Below are 18,146 nucleotides of genomic sequence, written 5' to 3' on the forward strand. Positions count from 1 at the left end.
AGAAGAATGAAAAGTCTAGTCAAGTACAAGAAAGCAAACTCAAGCCCAGTGACTTAAGAGCACGGAAAAGTCAACATAGAATTGTGCAAAAAAACTATGCAAATGCTAAGGCAAAGGAAAAGAAGGAGCAATCAGAAGCAGGTAAAGTTCCCCGCAAGGGGATTTCGGCCTGGATTAGAAACAGTCAGGACCTGGCAGGGCATGGTGGCTCATGCCTGTAATCCCAGCACTTTGCGAGGCGGAGGCGGGCAGATCACCTGAGGTCAGGAGTTAGAAACCGCCCTGGCCAACATGCACTAAAAATGCAAAAATTAGCTGGGCGTGGTGGCTTGCACCTGTAATCCCAGCTACTCAGGAGGCTGAGGCATGAGAATCACTTGAACCCAGGAGGCAGAGGTTGCAGTGAACCGAGATAGTGCCACTGCACTCCAGCCTGAGTGACACAGGGAGATTCCATCTCAAAAAATAAAGAAAGAAACAGTCAGTGCTGGGCTGAGAATATCCAGCCAAGCATAGAGTTAACTCCTTGGGTCCCAGGTCCTGACACCAAGGTCACCTGCCCTGACTATTCCTCTGGAACAATGACACCTCCAAGAAATAGCCTCTCCGCCCCACTCCTCCTGTGCCAGGCTGTCCTTTAAGAAGCTGTATGGAGCCCCACCCCACCACCTCACCACTAGTGGTTACTTAGGTAGCAGGGGTTCCTGTAAACCCCACAGGAGAAACAAGGCCAGTGAGCATAGGTCCAGGGAGGAACAGCAAAGGACAAAGGTCACTGTCTGAACATGAGACTGGAAACCAGTGTGCATAGTCCCCAGGAAGGCCAGGCCTGCTCTGGGCTTTCCTTGGAGCCAATTTAGAAACCCCCTGACTGCTCAAGTGGGGGCACGCTGAAGAACGTGGCCCAGGCTCCACCATCTGGTCGATTGTACTCCTGTCCCTGACTCTACATTCCAGTCCGCATTAGTTCTCAGCATGGGCCCTCTTCTCCACCCTCTCTCTGGAAAAACTCATTAGTTTCCATGGCTTTAAAATTCACCCTTAAGCTGATGATGTGCAGATGCGAGTGTCTAGCCCTGATGGGGCCCCCTTCTGAATCTACAGGCTCACATCTCACCTGGACGTCTCACGTGGCTATCTCATGAGCAGCTCCTGCTTGTCTAAAGCAGAGCTGAAGTTTCTCTCCACATCTATCCCGCCCTCCCACCCCTCCACTCACTTCAGTAAATGTCACCAACCACCCAAGTGCTCATACTGGGAAACTGGGCATCCTGATTGAATCTCCCCTTTCCCTTAACCTCCCCACTCCATCCAGTCCATTAACCAGTCCTGGCATTCATCCAACTCAGCCCCTAGTTTCATTTCTTTATATACTTCCCACAACTTAAAATTATTTTGTTCATTTGGTTTGCTTACTTTTTTTGTTGACTCCCTTACTAAAATGAGGGTGGGGTCAACATCTCATTTCTTGCTCACCAATTCATCCCCAGAATTTAGTCCAGTTCCAGACAGAAAATAAACACTTAATGAATACTTGTTGAATGAGTGAAGGAAGGAATTCAATGATAAAGACTTTGCCCAAGGTGAAGCAGCTGCCCCATGACTGGCCTGGCACAGTCCCATAGGGCCAACCCCCTAAACTGGGTCGGGCACTAAGCCTCCCCACCTATGTCTCCTACTTCTTTCCACAGAAGGATACCAACCAGAAAAAGTACCTTCCTACCCAAACGTGAAGTAACAGCTCCTAAATCCCACCTCCTTCAAAAAGTGGAACCAGCTGGATTTCCACACTGAATCTCTTCAACCGCCAGTTGCAGGTTTTCTTTATCTATCTGCCATTCGTCATCTCTAAAATAAATTCAACCTTGTCCAAGGATGGAAATACTGCTTCCCTGGCCTGGCCTGACTACACATTTCTATTCCACAGCCTGTGTGTTCTCTCCGGGTGCCTGGGCAGTGTGGCATGCCTGGAAGGCATCCTCAAAGACAGTGTGGGGAAGTGGAAGGAGCTCTAGACTTGGGATGCGGGGCTTCATTCCCAGCTCAGGCATTCACATGCTATAAGACCCTAGAGGAGTCACCTTCCTCTCTGAGCCTCGGTCTTTTCATTTGGAAGCAAAAGCCTTGGACTCCTTGCTTCTGAGTCCTTTCGAGCAGTGACCTTCTGGACAGCACTCCCATGGCCAACTAACACATTCTCAGAACTTCTTGGTGCAGGGCAGAGGCCAGGATGACAAGAACTCTCATGGCTGGTGCACATACTTTCAGGCCCCAAGTGCATGCACAGTGCTTAGGTGCAGGGATGGGGGCCTCTGCAGGAAAGGCTGGATTCAAGGAAGCTAACAGGTTTTCCTTGCAACTGAATTTCTTAGAAACTCTAATATGTGCTCCAAAAAGAAAAGATGTAATGGGCGTGGAACCTTTTATTGCAAGGTGTCTCAACGGAGTGGTGTTCCTGGGTCAGACTTTGAATAGGCTGCTCTGGGGAACCTCTCCATCCCTGGGCTTCCAGCAGCCCGCACTTTCCCGGAGCACTTTGATGGGGGCAAAGCTTTCAGGATGTCAGCTGGATTGAGAATCAACACCAAGGGAAGAAACCCTCTGTCCCCAAGGCCCTCTTAGTTCCCCCACATGAGAGAAGGCAGGGAGGAGATAGATGTCTGCATGGCCCAGCCTTCACCACCAAGGACAGTGATGGTACACAGGGTACGCAGCATCCCGAGCAGAACCTCTCCCTCCCCACAGTGCTCACAGAATAGTGAACAACTGGATCCGCACAACGTACGAAGAAGACAAACTGCCTCTGTTTCAGAGGAAGAGTTCTGCAGCTACTCTGTGGATCACAGAGCCCACATGGGAGAGGCAGAGGCAGGGAGGCCAGGGAGGCGACCAGGGAGTTCAGTGCCCTGAGGAGAAAGACATGGAGCTAATACTCAGAGGCCCGGAGTGAAACAGTGCACTTTATTGGCGAAAGACCGGAGGGGCGGAGGGGGCTGTATGCTATATACATCAGAGCTGTAGTGAACATCCCACCCAGGGAAGGGACCCCGGGACAGCAGAAGGTGGCGGCCTAGGCCACACCTGTACAATCACAGGCACAGGCTGGAGCCAGAGAGGGGAGCCTGAAATTCTCGTGACTGGGCTTGGCCAGGGATCTGGAAGGAGGAGCAAGAGGCCACCAACCTTCCAGCGTAGAGCCACGTTCTTGGGAAGCAAGGGGTGGCGCTGGTGGTGTTGCCGATATGGGGGCGTGGGGAGCGGAGGGGAAGCGCTGGGGTGGCTGTGATGCTGATGCGTACTCTTTATCTGGAGTAGCGCTGAGAGGACTGGGAGGACTGGGAGAACTTGATGCTGCCGCCCCGGTTGCTGGCCGAGCTGAAGCCCCCGCCACTGACTCCATAGCGGGCCCCGGAGCTGGAGCCAAAGCCGCTGCCACCGCTGAAACCGCCGCTGCTGCCGCCGCCAAATCCACCGCCGAGTCCACCGCCGCCTCCCCGGCCAAAGCCACTGCTTGAGCCTCCGCCCGCGCCAAGGCCACCTCCTAAGCCACCGCCCACGCCTCCGCCGTAACCGCCTGCATAGCCACCTGCGGAGGCGGAAGTCGTGCTGCTGCTGACCACGGCTGTGGGGGAGAGGACAGGACAGCGATCAGCGCCGGCGCCCAGGCCAGCTGCTGTGTTATCATCAATGATCCAGCGGGCCCGGGACTATCCAGAGCTGACCAAGGCAGCTTTGCACAGGATAGTCACAACGAGCAGTTCCATGGCTGCTAGCTACTCACTCCCCTGCCATTAAGCCATTATGAATTAGCCAGTGGTTCCTCCCACAGTACAATCTTGATGACCCCCTGGGAAGGGATCTAGCCTTTGAATTTCTCCTCCCATCAAGGGGCCCCCTATGGATATTCCACATTGGCCGTTGAAGCCTATCAAAAGTGCCCTGAACCCAGAACAATTACAAAAGCCAATCGCTTCCCTCTCCTCTCCCAGAAAACCCCTCCAACTTCCATAAAAATATGTTTAAATTAATTGCTACTACCCTGAATTAGTGCAGATACTTCAGAATTAACTCTCATTTTCTTGGCTACTTTCGGTACTTACAGATGCTGACAGCGCTGGGACACTCTCCAGACATCCTGTTTGAGAAGGCAAGAGAAAGTAGGCCCCGTCACAAAGCACACACCAACAAGTCCATGGACCAAGGGCATGAATAGCAACCAGAGCTGAACCGAGAAGCCTGGCACATCAGGAAACTTTCTCCACCCCTCTTTGGGCCGTAGCAAGGAGAGCCTGTGGGCACCCGTTGCATATGTGCTTTGGCTGCCTGGGAAGGAGTGGGCTGGTAGAGGCAAATCTTCACTGCAAAGCCTCTCTTTATATAGCAGGGCTCCATCCCCAGTTACTTGGTCACTTATCTGGCCCTTGACATATGACTTGAGACAGGGGGTGTGGGAAGACGGGACTAGAGACTCACCTGTACTCCTCACCCTCCAGCAGCTTGCGGTAGGTGGCAATCTCCACATCCAGGGCCAGCTTGACATTCATCAGCTCCTGGTAGTCACGGAGCAGCCGCGCCAGGTCGTCCTTTGCCTGCTGTAGAGCAGCCTGCAGCTCTTGGAGCTTGGCATTGGCATCCTTGAGGGCCATCTCCCCACGCTGCTCAGCCTCCGCAATGGCTGTCTGCAGGTTGGCATTCTGGGGCAAGGGAGGTAGGAGGGACGAGCTCAGTAAGAGGGCCCCAGGCCCTTCCTTACATGCAATGGATTATCCCATCTTAAAGTCAGGGAACATTCCTCCTGCCCTAGTGCCTCCATCTTGTCTCCATTTGTGGAGATAGTGCCCTGTGGGTCAGCCAGCCTGAGATGACCTCCAGACATCTATTCCAAGGGAGGAGTCCTGAGATCCTAGCCCCCACCCCTCAGCAGTCATCCCAGGAGCCAACATCCATGACCATCCCACCTGCTTCTTGATACTCTCGATCTCTGCCCGCAGCCTCTGGATCATTCTGTTGAGCTCTATGATCTCGCTCTTGGTATTTCTTAAGTCATCCCCATGCCTGCCAGCTGTGGTCTGTAGCTCCCCCAACTAGAGAACAGAAGGGAAGATGGGGTATTCCTGCAGCTTTGATTGAATTGTTTCTGTACCTACGACATCACCCACCAAACCGTGAGGAGCTCAGTAAGCATTTGCTAAAATGACTGCATTGTGTTTCGGCAGGGACACCCCCAAGGCAGCAGGAAAGAGAACATCTGGGTTGTTGTGGTAGAAGATTTTCCTACCCTGTAGTTCCTGAGCAAGCTGGAGTCAGTCCCACATAGCAGGCAACCAGCTCCCCCAGGGGCAAGACTTTCTGCAACTGAACCACCATTACAAGGATATCTTCAGAGGGTAAAACCAAAAGGCATTCACCCAGTGACCACTGGGATCTCACTACCCAGCTGTCCAATAGGCCACAGCCTCTCTGAAACCTCCAGCGGATCCTCTAAGAGGTGCCTAGCACCCACCTTGGTCTGGTACAGGGCCTCAGCTTCGGCCTTGCTTCTCTGAGCAATATCCTCGTACTGTGCACGAACTTCAGCAATGATGCTGTCCAGGTCCAGGGAGCGATTATTGTCCATGGACAGCACCACAGATGTGTCACTGATGTGACTCTGCATCTGAGACAGCTCCTGTCAACACAGAGGGAGCTTGTTCACTTTTGGGGTCTCTCTAACAAGCACACAGGGCCCTGAGAGACTCCTGATCAACAGTTTCATTCACTGATTCCTTGCTCCACATGTGTATTGGCCATACTCTGTCCCCAACCCCCCAGCCACTCAGAGAACCCCATGTCTGCAACCTATCCTGTGGAATCCCTTCCAAGGGTCCTTTTCTCCAGGCTCATCCCAGATGTCTTCTGGGGCCTAGATACCAAAATACACCAGCCTCAAATCTGGAAACATCTCACTCCTCCTCTGTCCCTTCTTAGTAGGTAACATCCTCACAGCATCGTAGAGGGTCCTCAGGAAGTTGATCTCATCTATCAGGGCATCCACTTTGGCCTGAAGCTCCACCTTGTTCATATAGGCACTGTCCACATCCTGAGAAAAGAAGAGCATAAAGGCCTTATTCCCCCAAGGAACAAACAACAAACCACAACTGCAGCAAGAAACAGCAGAGGGGACTGGTGAAGTGATGGTCCTTGTCCAAAACCAGTCTCCACTTGAACGGGCAATTTGCATCTCATTAGGATGGTCTAAGTTCAATCCTACTAAAAAACTAAAGACTGATGAACAAACTCTTTTAGGGATCTTCCAGACTAAGGTGCACCTGACTTCTGTTTATTGCTCCAAAGGCCTGAACTTGGCAGCTCTGTGGCAGTGGAGTGAGGAGATTCCCCCAACCCAGCCAGAAACCTGCAGCTACAAGCCTCGGAAACCTCACATACAGCCCTTACCTTCTTCAGAGTCACAAATTCATTCTCAGCAGCTGCACGTTTATTGATTTCATCCTCATATCTGTGTGAGTAAAAAAGAAAAAGTTGAGTTTGGTTTTGAGGTCATCGTAAACACCATTGTTCCCTGGAACTCTGAAAGTTCATCTCTTCCATCCCTCCATCCCTATCCTGCCCCTCTCAGATGAGCACATCCTTTTTACTATCTCCCTGTTAGTTAGGGGGACCAACCATGTCAGTTTGCCCAGGCAAACTGTCTGGTTTTAGCACTAAAAGTTCTGCATCCCAGGAAACCCCTCAGTCCCAGGCAAACCTCTGGATAGTTGATCACCATACCATGAGTTGTCCCAGAATCTTTCAGATACCAGAACTAGGATCTTCCCCAACCTGACTCATGAGAAAATGCTTCCCCGACTCTAAACTCATCCGTTTTTTTTTTTGTTTTTGTTTTTGTTCTGTTTTGTTTTGTTTTGTTTTTAGGTGTAATCTCGCTCTGTCGCCCAGGCTGGAGTGCAGTGGTGCAATCTTGGCTCACTGCAACTTCCATCTCCAGGGTTCAAGCAATTCTGTTGCCTCGGCCACCCGAGTATCTGGGATTACAGGTGTGTGCCACCACACCCAGCTAATTTTTGTATTTTTAGTACAGATGAGATTTCACCATGTTGGCCAAGCTGGTCTCAAACCACTGATCTCAAATGGTTTGCCCACCTCGGCCTCCCAGAGTGCTGGGATTACAGGCATGAGCCACCATGGCTAGCCTAAACTCATTCCTCTTGCCACAATTTTATTTGCAAAGCACTATGCTTGGAGAAGGAAGGTGAGGGGAAACTGAATGAACCAAGTTGTCCTTCATGAAGGTAAGGAGAGGGAAACGGGCCAGGTGACACCACTGCCCAGCAATCAGGAGGCATGTAGAAGGGGCCAAGACTCTGAGACAGGGTGGGCCATGGCATCTTCCCACTCCTCCCATCACTCACTTTTTCTTGAAGTCCTCCACCAGGTCCTGCATATTCCTCATCTCAGAGTCCAGGCGCCCTCTCTCCCCGAGGATATTGTCCAGGTAGCTCCGCAGGTAGTTGATATGATTCTCAAAAAGAGGTTCAAGGTTGTTGGTGCCTGAGATGGAACTTGTGCTCTGCTGCTGGAGCAGGTTCCACTTGGTCTCTAGGACCTTGTTCTGTTGCTCCAGGAACCGCACCTGCAATGGTTGCAGGAAGCAACATCAGGTAACACTTGTAGCAGAGGAGCAGAGGGGTCTTCACTCAGGTAGGACAAGGTGTCTATCTCCTGGGCCCCCAGCGTAAAGGCCTAGAAAGGATGCAAAGTAGGCTTCTACTGTAGTCAGAGAGATTATGGTCAGATGGGTGATCAGTCAGGACACTACACTTGCAGGGTGGTTCGGAAAGTCACAAAGGACGGGGAAACCAGAACTGGCTCCTACCGGAAAGCAATAGAATTGTAAGGTTGACCCCTTGGTGTTCCTGAGGACTTCATGATCCTATCTCTTCAAAACTACAGTACGCTCTACAAAAATGCACATAAACCTCAGCAGCACCATTTCCACCCATGACTCTACTGACATGTTAGCTCTTCAAAAACAGTGAAGTGATGCTGGGAAGCGACGCTGGCTGGCATGCCATAGTTAGCATGACAACACCTCTCTTGAGCCTGGAGGGACAGCAACCCCATGAGAGCTGTCCTGGTCTGGAGAAGTTCACCGAGCACTCTTGTCTTCCTGACTGGGCTGAGTAGGAGTGCACAGTCACCCATTTATCTGCACTCCCTTGGGACTAAGGTTCTTATGCTCCTGATCCCTCATCCAGGTGATCAGCCTCCTCTGCCTGGCACAGCAACATGTAGGGGAAAGGGCTTCCTGGAAAGCCTCAGAGGACAGCTTATATTTCAAAAGCCTCCCATTCTCAGTGGACCCTTCCCTGATGGTGGCAGTGGCCCTTGCCTTGGGTTGCCTGCCCTGGCAGCCTGGGCCTTAGTAAGGCAATGACTGGAAGTTTCAGCAGAGATCCCGACAAACAGGATGTGCGGTGCTCAGGTCCAAATAGGGGACTGTTTTCTTTCCACGCCTCCCCTCACTTGACCATGTGGACAAACTCCTCAACCCTGAATATCTTCCCAGACCCTAGAGTTCCACCTAACTCCTCACCCTCCAGTCTGGCCCATCCAAGAAACATTTAAACACTGTGTCCCAAAGATCAAATTCAAAGTCTCCAGCCCAGGAAGGGATGGCCAGTCAGAGCTTCATCACCTTGTCAATGAAGGAGGCAAACTTGTTGTTGAGGGTCTTGATCTGTTCCCGCTCCTGGGCCTTTACTTGCCCAATCTGGGGGTCGATCTCCACATTGAGGGGCTGCAGGAGACTCTGGTTGATAGTCACTTCCTGAATTCCGCCAGGAAAGCCCCCAGGGCCAAAGCCACCAGGACTGCCAAAGCTGCCGGGCCCACCAAAGCCACCAGGACCACCAAAGCCACCAGGACCACCAAAGCCACTAGCCGCTCCAAAGCCACCAGCCCCTCCAAAGCCACCAGCTCCACCAAAGCCACCTCCCATTCCTCTGACACCACCAAAGCCACCACCAAAGCCACCTCCATAGCCGCCCCCAAAGCCACCTCCATAGCCACCTGCAAAGCCACAGCTGCTACGGCCTCCCCCAAAGCCTCCAGCCCGGGAGCCACCAGCTGCCACGCTGATGGAGATGCTCTTGTTGCCACCCAGGTTGTAGAGGCTGCGACTGCCAAAGCCACCTGCTCCGCTCCGGAAGCCATAGGCTCCTCCACCAGCTACCCCAGAGCGGGTCACACAGCTCATCCTGCTGCTGCCGGAGACCACCGCAGAGTGGCCAGAGAAACCCTGGCTCCCGCCACCAGATGTCTTGCTGGCTTGTCTGCTCATGGTGAAGAGCTTGGTGAAGAGAAGAGTGTAAGTTAAGCAGGGACACTGACAGTCAGAGGAAGAGGGATGGGAACTGAAGACCTGTGCAAAATAAATCCTTTTATATACATTTGAGGAGGTTGTTGGGCTCAAACGAAGGAGAGATAATTAATCCCAAATATTCATGGGTTGGGTTTGCCTCCAAGGCAATAAGTTTATTCCAGGCTACCGAACACACCTTGAAAATAATCTGAAATGGTAAAAGTGCTAAGGTGGCAGGCTTACCTGGCAAGGGGGTGGTGCCTGGCATTGCCCCATGTTTGGGCATGGCCTCCTCTTAGCTTTATCTGATGGGAGCCAGGAGGCACACTCACCTGCATCAGGTGCTCAGCAGCCATCCTTCTGCCTGTTAGCTGCCCCTGGGCCCCACAGAGCTGTGCCCAGCTCTGGAAAGAATAGAGTGGAGGCGTGAGGAGGTTCTGCTTCTCTGAGCAGTAGAGACAGTGGAGCCCACTCACAGCTCTGGGAAAGTGTCTTAATGGAAGGATTGATGCAGGTCTCTCCACGATTATTGAGTGCACAGTATGTGCCCGGCTCTGTGCTGGAATTTGGGATGAAGCGCTGACCTCTCCTTCTCCCTTCCTGGAAACAAAGCCCAGAACTATCACAAATATGCCTCCTGGGTTCTCCCTATACCCCAAGCTTTAGTTCAAGAGGTAGTGGTGTTTTGGTTTATGACTATCTTCGGAGAAAAAGTCAAGTTAACACCTATGCATGTTGACCAGACACTGGCAAAATCCAACATGCCTGATGTTTGTTTCTCTTTAAAACTTCCCTAAGAAATTGTACACTATTACACATCTTAGGGTTTCTCTATGGCTTCCTTTCTTGCTCCCCACATTTTGGCATTTCTCTGGTTTTAGCTTAAGGCCTAGGGAACAAGAAACTCAAACATCAAGTCAACAACAAATTCAGCAAATATTTACAGACTGCTGAATGTGTGCCAGGCCTGTGCAAAACCCTAGAGACCCAGTCATGGACAAAACACACGGAGCTCCTGTGGGACCATTTTCTGGTTGAGAGATGTGCTCCTGAGAGTCGCCCACACCCCTCTAAACCCCGAAAAGCCAGATCTGGCAGAGCCGGCAGCACTGTGGAACATGTCTGACTCCAAAAGCCTGAAACTCTGCCTGTCTGGGATTGTCCAGAGGCTTATGACTGGGCTTGGTTTGTCCAAGAGAAAAGCCATCCTGCTCACTCTGGAGCTGGCCAAGTTAGCTGCTTATCTCTCCAGGACAGGCCTTTTTTTGTTCTGTCTGCTGCACATTGGGCCCTTCTAAGGGTGTGGTCTGTATGGCCCTGGCAGGAGCCTCCTTAGAACTGGGGAAAAGGACAGAGACTTCAACACTCACTGGTTAGGGCTGGGAGTGGCCCAAGTGCAAAGGAAATAAAATTTTCTCCAGTGGCCTGGTTCTTCCATTTTATCTGTATCTCTCCCATGTGTTACCTGCCAGGCTGTGCAACATCCTAGCTCCTCCCCAGGATAAAACCATAAGCTCTCCAGGAGTTTCCAGTCTTGTTAATACACTGGGTCCCTTGGACCAAAGCACAATGCTTTGCCAGTAGTAAGTGCCATAAAGTTTGGTTTGTTGAAAAAATGAATGAGTCCATCAATTAATTATTAATGAATTAATGGTTAAGCCCTTTAACTGGATTACAACCAGATAAAACTGGTTGAAAGCTAGTTCAACTCCCATTGCATGAGGTAGTACAAGCTAATTGAGATTATTTCAATGTGAGGAATCCAGACTTCTCAAATTTGGTGTTCAGATTTAGAAAAATGTACATGCAAAATGAATGTCACCTCCTCAGGGTAAAAGAAAAAGTAGAATCACAGAATCAAGAACCAATCAATCAAGAATCAACCAATTACAGAATCAAGTTGAAGTTGACTAGACGTTCGAGGTCACACAATCTGTCCCGTTCATTGCTGGGATCTCCTCTCCAGCATCTCTGACTTATATCCCTGATTTTCTGTAAGTTCTGCCCATGGACTGTGAAGTTAGCCCTGGCCCAGAGGGTGGCCACACAGGCTCCTCTCCTCTTTGCTCCCTCAGAGGCAATGAACCAATCCCAGGGCTAGACCAGATCCTCCCCATGACTAAGTACAACCAAGGATGTTTAAATTCTATGTATTTCAGCATCACTAACCGTAAAAGATGATCAATCATCTCTGACCCTCTAGATCTCACGGGAACATAGCTAGATGCATGAAATATCTGCCAGTGTTTCAAGAAACATATCATGAGGCCAAGTGTGGTGGCTCATGCCTGTAACCCCAGCATTTGGCAAGGCTGAGGGGGGCAGATTGCTTGAGCCCAGGAGTTTCAGACCAGCCTTAGAAACATGGCAAAACACCATCTCTACAAAAAAATACAAAGATTAGCCAGGTGTGGTGTCATGTGCCTGTAGACCCAGGTGCTCGAGAGGCTGAGGTTGGAGGATCACTTGAGCCTGGGAGGTCAAGGCTGCAGTGAGCTATGATTCCACCATGGCACTCCAGCCTGGACAACAGAACAAGACCATTCTCAACAAAAAAAAAAGAAAAGAAAGAAAGAAAAAAGGAAACATATTACAAAAAGTAGGCCATATTTTTTCTTATAATATCTAAGAGAGCAGGATGGAGGACCTGCCTTTATGCCAGACAGAAATGAGGCTGCTGCTTGGTCACGTGTGGGGCCTAGGTTCCAGGGCAATGAGTCTCTAGGAATTCTTAAACCCGTAGTGATTCAGGGTACTTAGTGCCCCCAGTGGGGGAGATCTCAGCCATTGCCAGAGCCCACTGATTCTGAATCATGCTTGTCATTCCTTTAGAAGGAATTATCTTGGAGAAGAATCTTTGAGAAACAACATCACAATCACTGCTGTAATCAGCTAGTCCTGGGTCTGGGACCTCCTCAACAGATGGTGGAAGGAAAGGGAAGAAGGGCATAATCTATACTTACTCTTGGGATCGGGATAGCAGAGAAGACATGGCTTGGCCTTTGAGAGGACAGGGAGCAAAACAAAGATTGGGGAATACATTCACAGGACTAGAATGTCAATTCTGATCAGAGTTGTGAGTGAAGGAAGTGGTGGAAGGGGAGGAGATAATCAGTGAGTTGAAATTCTTATTGGTTGGGCCCAGCCCTCTAAACTTGGAAGGCCTAATAAACACTTTGAGAAAATAGAGTTGGTTTACAGTCACCTCCAACACCTGAATTATCTGAAGTTTATTAACTAAGCTCCTTAAGTGCTTTCTCCCTGGAGAGGAGAGTGAGTCACTGGATTGCAATGTGTGAAATCAGAGATTCATAGGGTGCTACGGCCAGGAGGCTCTCTAGTCCACTCCTCTACCTCGAGGCCAAATCCACCTGGCCACTCCTACTCTTCAAGATCCCCATGGAAGGCAATTCATCAAATCTCCTAACTTGCCCAGGCCAGCAAGACCCCACCCTGACCCAAGGAAGGCCTTCATGGATCTAGCTTTCATGCCTTCCACTCCATTCCATGGGAGCCCAACTCCTCTTATAGGATCAGTGAAATTTTGGTCAGCAGGAGCCCCAGTCACCTGTCCATCATGGCATGACACCCATACTTCTCTGGGTGTGAAGGCCTCTTTTAACACACACAAAATTACATTGACCTTCACACATATCAGAACTCATACTTCCAGTATCCTTTGAGAACATACACTTTTTACTAAGAATTTAGCAACACTTTTAAATAAAATTGCAGTTCATAATCATATACATTTGAAAGTAATACATATATATAAAAAGACACACTATTCACTCAATCGAGAGACACTTGCATCCATGTGCATTCTCAGAACCCTTGCAGTCCTGACACAACAGCAACCCTAACTGGGGCCTCTCAGCCTCAGGTCTCAAGCTCCTGCCCCTTCTACCGCTGGACACCTGCCCCCAGCTGAGATTCCCTACTGAGCACTGTTACCACCTGTCTTCCTTGCCTTTGTGTCCATCAGCCTGTGGCCTTGGCAGGCCTTCAGCAGATGGGAACTGAGTTGAGATGAATTTGCTCTTGCCTGGCCTTCCAGAGTAAAACACACAAACTCCCCTGGCTTCTGTATCACAACCCTTCCAATATTAGAAAATACTGTGGAGTTCACAGACACCAACCTCCCAGTTCGATTTCTCCCAGTCCTCAGTACACATGGTTTCCAGGACTATTCTCTGCACCCACTTTAATATGTAATGGATCTCTTAAAACTACAGTGCTAAGATAGGGTACTCAAAGGTGGCTTCATGTGCACCAGAACTAATAGGAAGCCCCTTCCTGTCTGTGATGGGGGCACCATGCTTCTTTCAATGCAAGCTAAGATTCTATTCCCTTCTTTAGCTCTTGACTTCCATCAGCTTGCCTGAGGAAGAGAATGGCAAGGCATGGGTTTGGTGGTGGTGGTGGGGAGGGGGGTTGGTTTGTTTTTGTTTTTGTTTTGAGAGAGAGAGAGGGAGTGTCTCACTCTGTTGCCCAGGCTGGAGTGCAGTGGTGCAATCTCAGCTCGCTGCAACCTCAACCTCCCAGACTCAAGCCATCCTCCCACCTCAGCCTCCCAAGTAGCTGGGACACAGGCATGCACCACCATGCCCAGCTTTTTTTTTTTTTTTTTTTTTTTTTTGCAGAGACAGGGTCTCTCTATGTAACCCAGGTTGGTCTTGAACTCCTAGGCTCAAGTAATCCGCCCACTTCAGCCTCCCAAAGTGCTGGGATTATAGACATGGGCCACTATGCCGGCCAGTTTCCTAGTTTTAAATAACTCACTTCCTTGTCCTGCTGTAAGAATAAACTGAAGGGACAGCATTCACAAAGCACTTACAGAGAAAATAAACATAACAGTAAAAATGAAAAAAAAAAAGGGTTTGCCCTGAATAAGCCTCTATTTACATAAGATTCCTCTGCATGGATGAGAGCTGTCCGTTTATACTTGTGCTGAATCATGTCTGGCTGGCGTGCCTGCTCAAACCAGAGGCTTGTGCACAGCAGAAATCACAACCTTGTCCTTGCTGGAGAATTCCCAAGAGATCTTAGGAAGTTATTAAACAGTTGTCATAAAACAAAAGGTAGGCAGGGTGCGGGACTCAGGCCTGTAATCCCAGCACTTTGGGAGGTCAAGGCGGGTGGATCACAAGGTCAGGAGATCGAGACCATTCTGGTTAACACGATGAAACCCCGTCTCTATTAAATATACAAAAAATTAGCCAGTCGTGGTGGCGGGCGCCTGTAGTCCCAGCTACTCCAGAGGCTAAGGCAGGAGAATGGCTGAACCCGAGAGGCAGAGATGGCAGTGAGCCAAGATCGCACCACTACACTCCAGCATGGGCAACAGTGCGAGACTCCGTCTCAAAAAAAAAAAAAAAAAAAAAAAGTTAAAAGAGGAGGTGAAAACAACCATTAAGTGGTCATTTAACCTGGGAAAGAGGCATTTAAGAGGAAAAATACATTCATTTCTCAATGCAATGATTTGAAAAGCTTGGATCTCTCTCCACTGAGGAATTTGAGGGGATCCAGTTGGACATAAAGCAAAGGGTACAATCATAGCGGAAATAAGGGGACCAGGGGACACTGCAAGTAACACAAGGGGATTTTTAAAATAGCAAATTTTAGCCCCTAGCATATGAAAAGTGCTCAATAGATATCACAGGCATGGATGCCAGCATGCGGGGTGAGATACCATTCTGCCAAGAGACAAAGGAATGACAGCAAACCTCTTTGTTCCTGGAAACATACCCTCATAGGAAACAAGAGTGGGAAAGGAGGCAGAGCCATGCCTAGGCTTAGCATTACAGCTGCATGGCAGGGGAGGGAGGGGTAGAGTGGTGGTTCCTAGACTGCAATTCAAAGCACATCATGGGCCTCCAGGCCACACCCTGAGAGCAGGTGGCCCAGAGCTACCTCCTCATCTGTTTCTGAGCTTAATCCTCAGACACGCCTTGTTCTGAGCTTGTCTAGTCTTGGAACATAAAGCCCAAACCCCAAACAAATTGGACAATGGGCCAACCCATGTCCTCCACATCTTGGCCTCAACCTTTCTCTCTAGCGTCCTCTCCCACCACTCCCTGCACTATCTTGAGTGATGCTAAGCGGCTTTTGGTTTGGTACTGCACTGAGCCACACTTTCCTGTCTTTACTCTGAAATTCTCGCTACCTAGAGCACCCTCCTCCCCTGCACCCCTCTCACAAGCTCCAGGTCCACACTCCTTTAATGTGGCTGGCTTCACAGGTGTTACCTCCTCCAGGGAGTCTTCCTTGAATCCCTGGCAAAAGCAAATGCTTCTCCCTTATGCTTCCAGAGCCTCAGTGTTTGCATACACCATTGCTTTCAACATTTTCCTAAAAGTGTGGAAAATGTGTATTTAATGTGTCTACGCTCCCCACACTCACGCACCATTTTCACATTACACTATACCACTCTCAAGGGTGAGGACCATACTGCAATAAGCTTTATATCCTCATGGCCCTACACAGAGCCTGACACAATGTAGGTGCTCAACAATGCTTGTCAAGCTGAAGCAACTGCCCCTGCCATGCTCTTGGGTGGTGGATTCACAGGAGAAGGGGCTCCCAGCCTGATGGGAGAAATGCTGCAGCTTCACAGGATGCTGCACAGAAAATGGAGTGTGACCAAAATCCAGTATGAGGAGGCCTAAGGGAGACAGAACAGCAGGATATTCCAAAGGGGTGGAGCTACTCCTAGAAGACTTCTAGAAGAAAGGACTCCTCTTAGGTATCAGAATCCTGCCCTCTGTAAGGAGAGCACCTGCCACCGTCTCTAGCATCTAGGGCCAGCTTCTCCATCAAGACCCCACTTCAATACCGCCTCCTGCATGTAGCCTCCTGTGATTGCCAACCCCTTGCTCTAGACTATAAGTAATTTTGCTATCCTCTGGACTGTCATGTCCTTCATTTGTAACTTCCAAAGTCATTTATCTGTCTATCCAGTTACCAAGTTCTTTATGTGCATGTTTTTATCTAGACATTATCATCTGTATTGAAAGCTCCTTGAAAAGAAAGTATAATTATTCTTTACATAATGGGTCCCCATTGCCCTGCACAAACTAGGCACTCAGTAAATATTATTCAATTAGCATTTGTTAAACAGCTACTATATGGTAAGCACAGTGGCCCTGGAATGTCAAGATGAATAAAGTCATGGTTCCTGCCCATAAATAATTTATAGACTAGTGGTTTGTTGAGTAAAAGAGTGAATGGGTAGGTGGATGGATAGATGGATGAATAGATGGATCATGGATGGATCATGGATGAATAGATGGATCATGAATGGATGGATGGATGGATGGATGGATAGATGGATCATGGATGGATGGATGGATGAATAGATGGATCATGGATGGATGGATGGATGGATGGATGAATAGATGGATCATGGATGGATGGATGGATGAGTAGATGGGTGAATGGGTAGATGGCAAATGACAAACAAAACACTTTCTCCAGAAAGTGTCTTCCCAGCTTATCTGGCTTCTCGTCCACTTTCTCGAGTTTTTGAGGATCAAATCCACAACAATCAAAGTAAAAAAACTGCAGATGCAGAACAGTCCCACCTTGGCCCAAAGCCAAGCCAGAAAACCATGGGCAGCAATGAGCCTGAGTCCTGAGGCTCCCACCACCAAGACCCTTCATGGCCACAACTCTGCACTCCCAGCCCTCACAGTGGAATAACGAGATGACTGTTCAGACTCTACCATCAACACGGAAAAAGAAAAATGGAACGGTGCTAAAATGGCTTTTTTCTCTTCAGCCTGCTCCCTCCCTTTGTCCCTCGTTGGCCCACTGTTACCGTGTCCTGAGGGCCCATAAAGGGGGCCCAGCTCCCTCAATTATTTCCCCACATAGCTGTCTCACTAAGCCCTGAACATCCACCCAAGACATGGGAGCAGTCATGCCTTATTCTGAGGTCCTCTGGTCTTAGAACCCAAAGCCTGGCCCCCATCAGTTAGTTAAACCAAAACCCCATGGTAGGACATTAAATAAGCCCCTCTTTGCTATATCCTTGTGGTTTTACTAGCAACGAGGTAGGGAGACTTCAGAAGTATTAGTGAGAACTTTCTGGAACTGAGAGGGCTGAACCCAGAGCGGAGGGTCTTGATGAGGTGGGAGGCATCTATGCAAACATAGCAGTTGCTTAGGAGCCGACAGGTGCCTGAGCCAAAGTGATAGTGGGACTGCAGTCAGGGCTGGGAGCCGAGAGCTTGGGGAATGGAGTCAGGGCAGATGAGCCAAATAAACCAAGGTAGAGATTTGCCAACCTGCAGTTGGGCCTTTCAGATGTGAAAAGTGATTTCCGTATACTTAGAGGTGAAGCATTTAAAAGAAAAGGGAGAGCATGGGGCCTCCAACAGGGCAGATAATGCAAGCCATGTCTCCCTGTTTCCTGAGCACTAGGAGTTGGCCAGAATCCAATTCGCAAGATCAGAGAGAAGGGTGGTGCCTATTATCTCAACAGTATATTTACCCCAAATATCCCCTCTGACTAGCCAGCCAGCTTCAAACATATGAATCAAGGCTGGGATCCACTCTCCTGGACGTTCTAGAAACAGAGACCAACATGAAGATTTTTCATCTCTTATGTAAAATAGAAGACTTTTTTTTGAGACAGTCTTGCTCTGTCGCCAGGCTGGAGTGCAATGGCGTGATCTCAGCTCACTGAAACCTCTGCCTCCTAGGTTCAAGCGATTCTCCTGCCTTAGCCTCCCTAGTAGCTGGGATTACAGGCACCTGCCACCACGCCAGGCTAATTTTTGTA

General features: G+C 49.5%; 1 protein-coding gene across 2 annotated transcripts; it reads right to left on the reverse strand.

The window, feature by feature from the left end:
* Positions 1–2,947: 2,947 nt before the first annotated feature.
* On the reverse strand, positions 2,948–9,407 carry KRT3 (keratin 3). Of its 2 annotated transcripts, XM_023211034.2 has the most exons (10): positions 9,124–9,340; positions 8,696–9,069; positions 7,410–7,630; positions 6,436–6,496; positions 5,984–6,079; positions 5,504–5,668; positions 4,959–5,084; positions 4,474–4,694; positions 4,101–4,135; positions 3,303–3,622 (listed from the first exon to the last, which is right to left on the reverse strand). In XM_023211034.2, the coding sequence occupies exons 1-10, from the start codon at positions 9,338–9,340 to the stop codon at positions 3,303–3,305; spliced, it is 1,836 nt and encodes a 611-aa protein (XP_023066802.1). The 2 variants fall into 2 exon arrangements, with proteins under 2 accessions (XP_023066801.1, XP_023066802.1); XM_023211033.3 differs by having other exon boundaries at positions 2,948–3,622; positions 8,696–9,407.
* Between the last annotated feature and the right edge of the window lie 8,739 nt (positions 9,408–18,146).

Source organism: Piliocolobus tephrosceles, chromosome 10, assembly GCF_002776525.5.
Source record: "Piliocolobus tephrosceles isolate RC106 chromosome 10, ASM277652v3, whole genome shotgun sequence".
Lineage (NCBI taxonomy): Eukaryota > Metazoa > Chordata > Mammalia > Primates > Cercopithecidae > Piliocolobus > Piliocolobus tephrosceles.

Bases quoted from the DNA above. Each gene is read 5' to 3' on its own strand.
- KRT3 (XM_023211033.3), bottom strand. From the start codon at position 9,340: ATGAGCAGACAAGCCAGCAAGACATCTGGTGGCGGGAGCCAGGGTTTC. The intron at 7,631-8,695 runs GTGATGAAGCTC...CAACCATTGCAG, and splicing joins TTGCCTCCTTCATTGACAAG to GTGCGGTTCCTGGAGCAACA. The intron at 6,497-7,409 runs GTGAGTGATGGG...TTACTCACACAG, and splicing joins GTGGAGGACTTCAAGAAAAA to ATATGAGGATGAAATCAATA.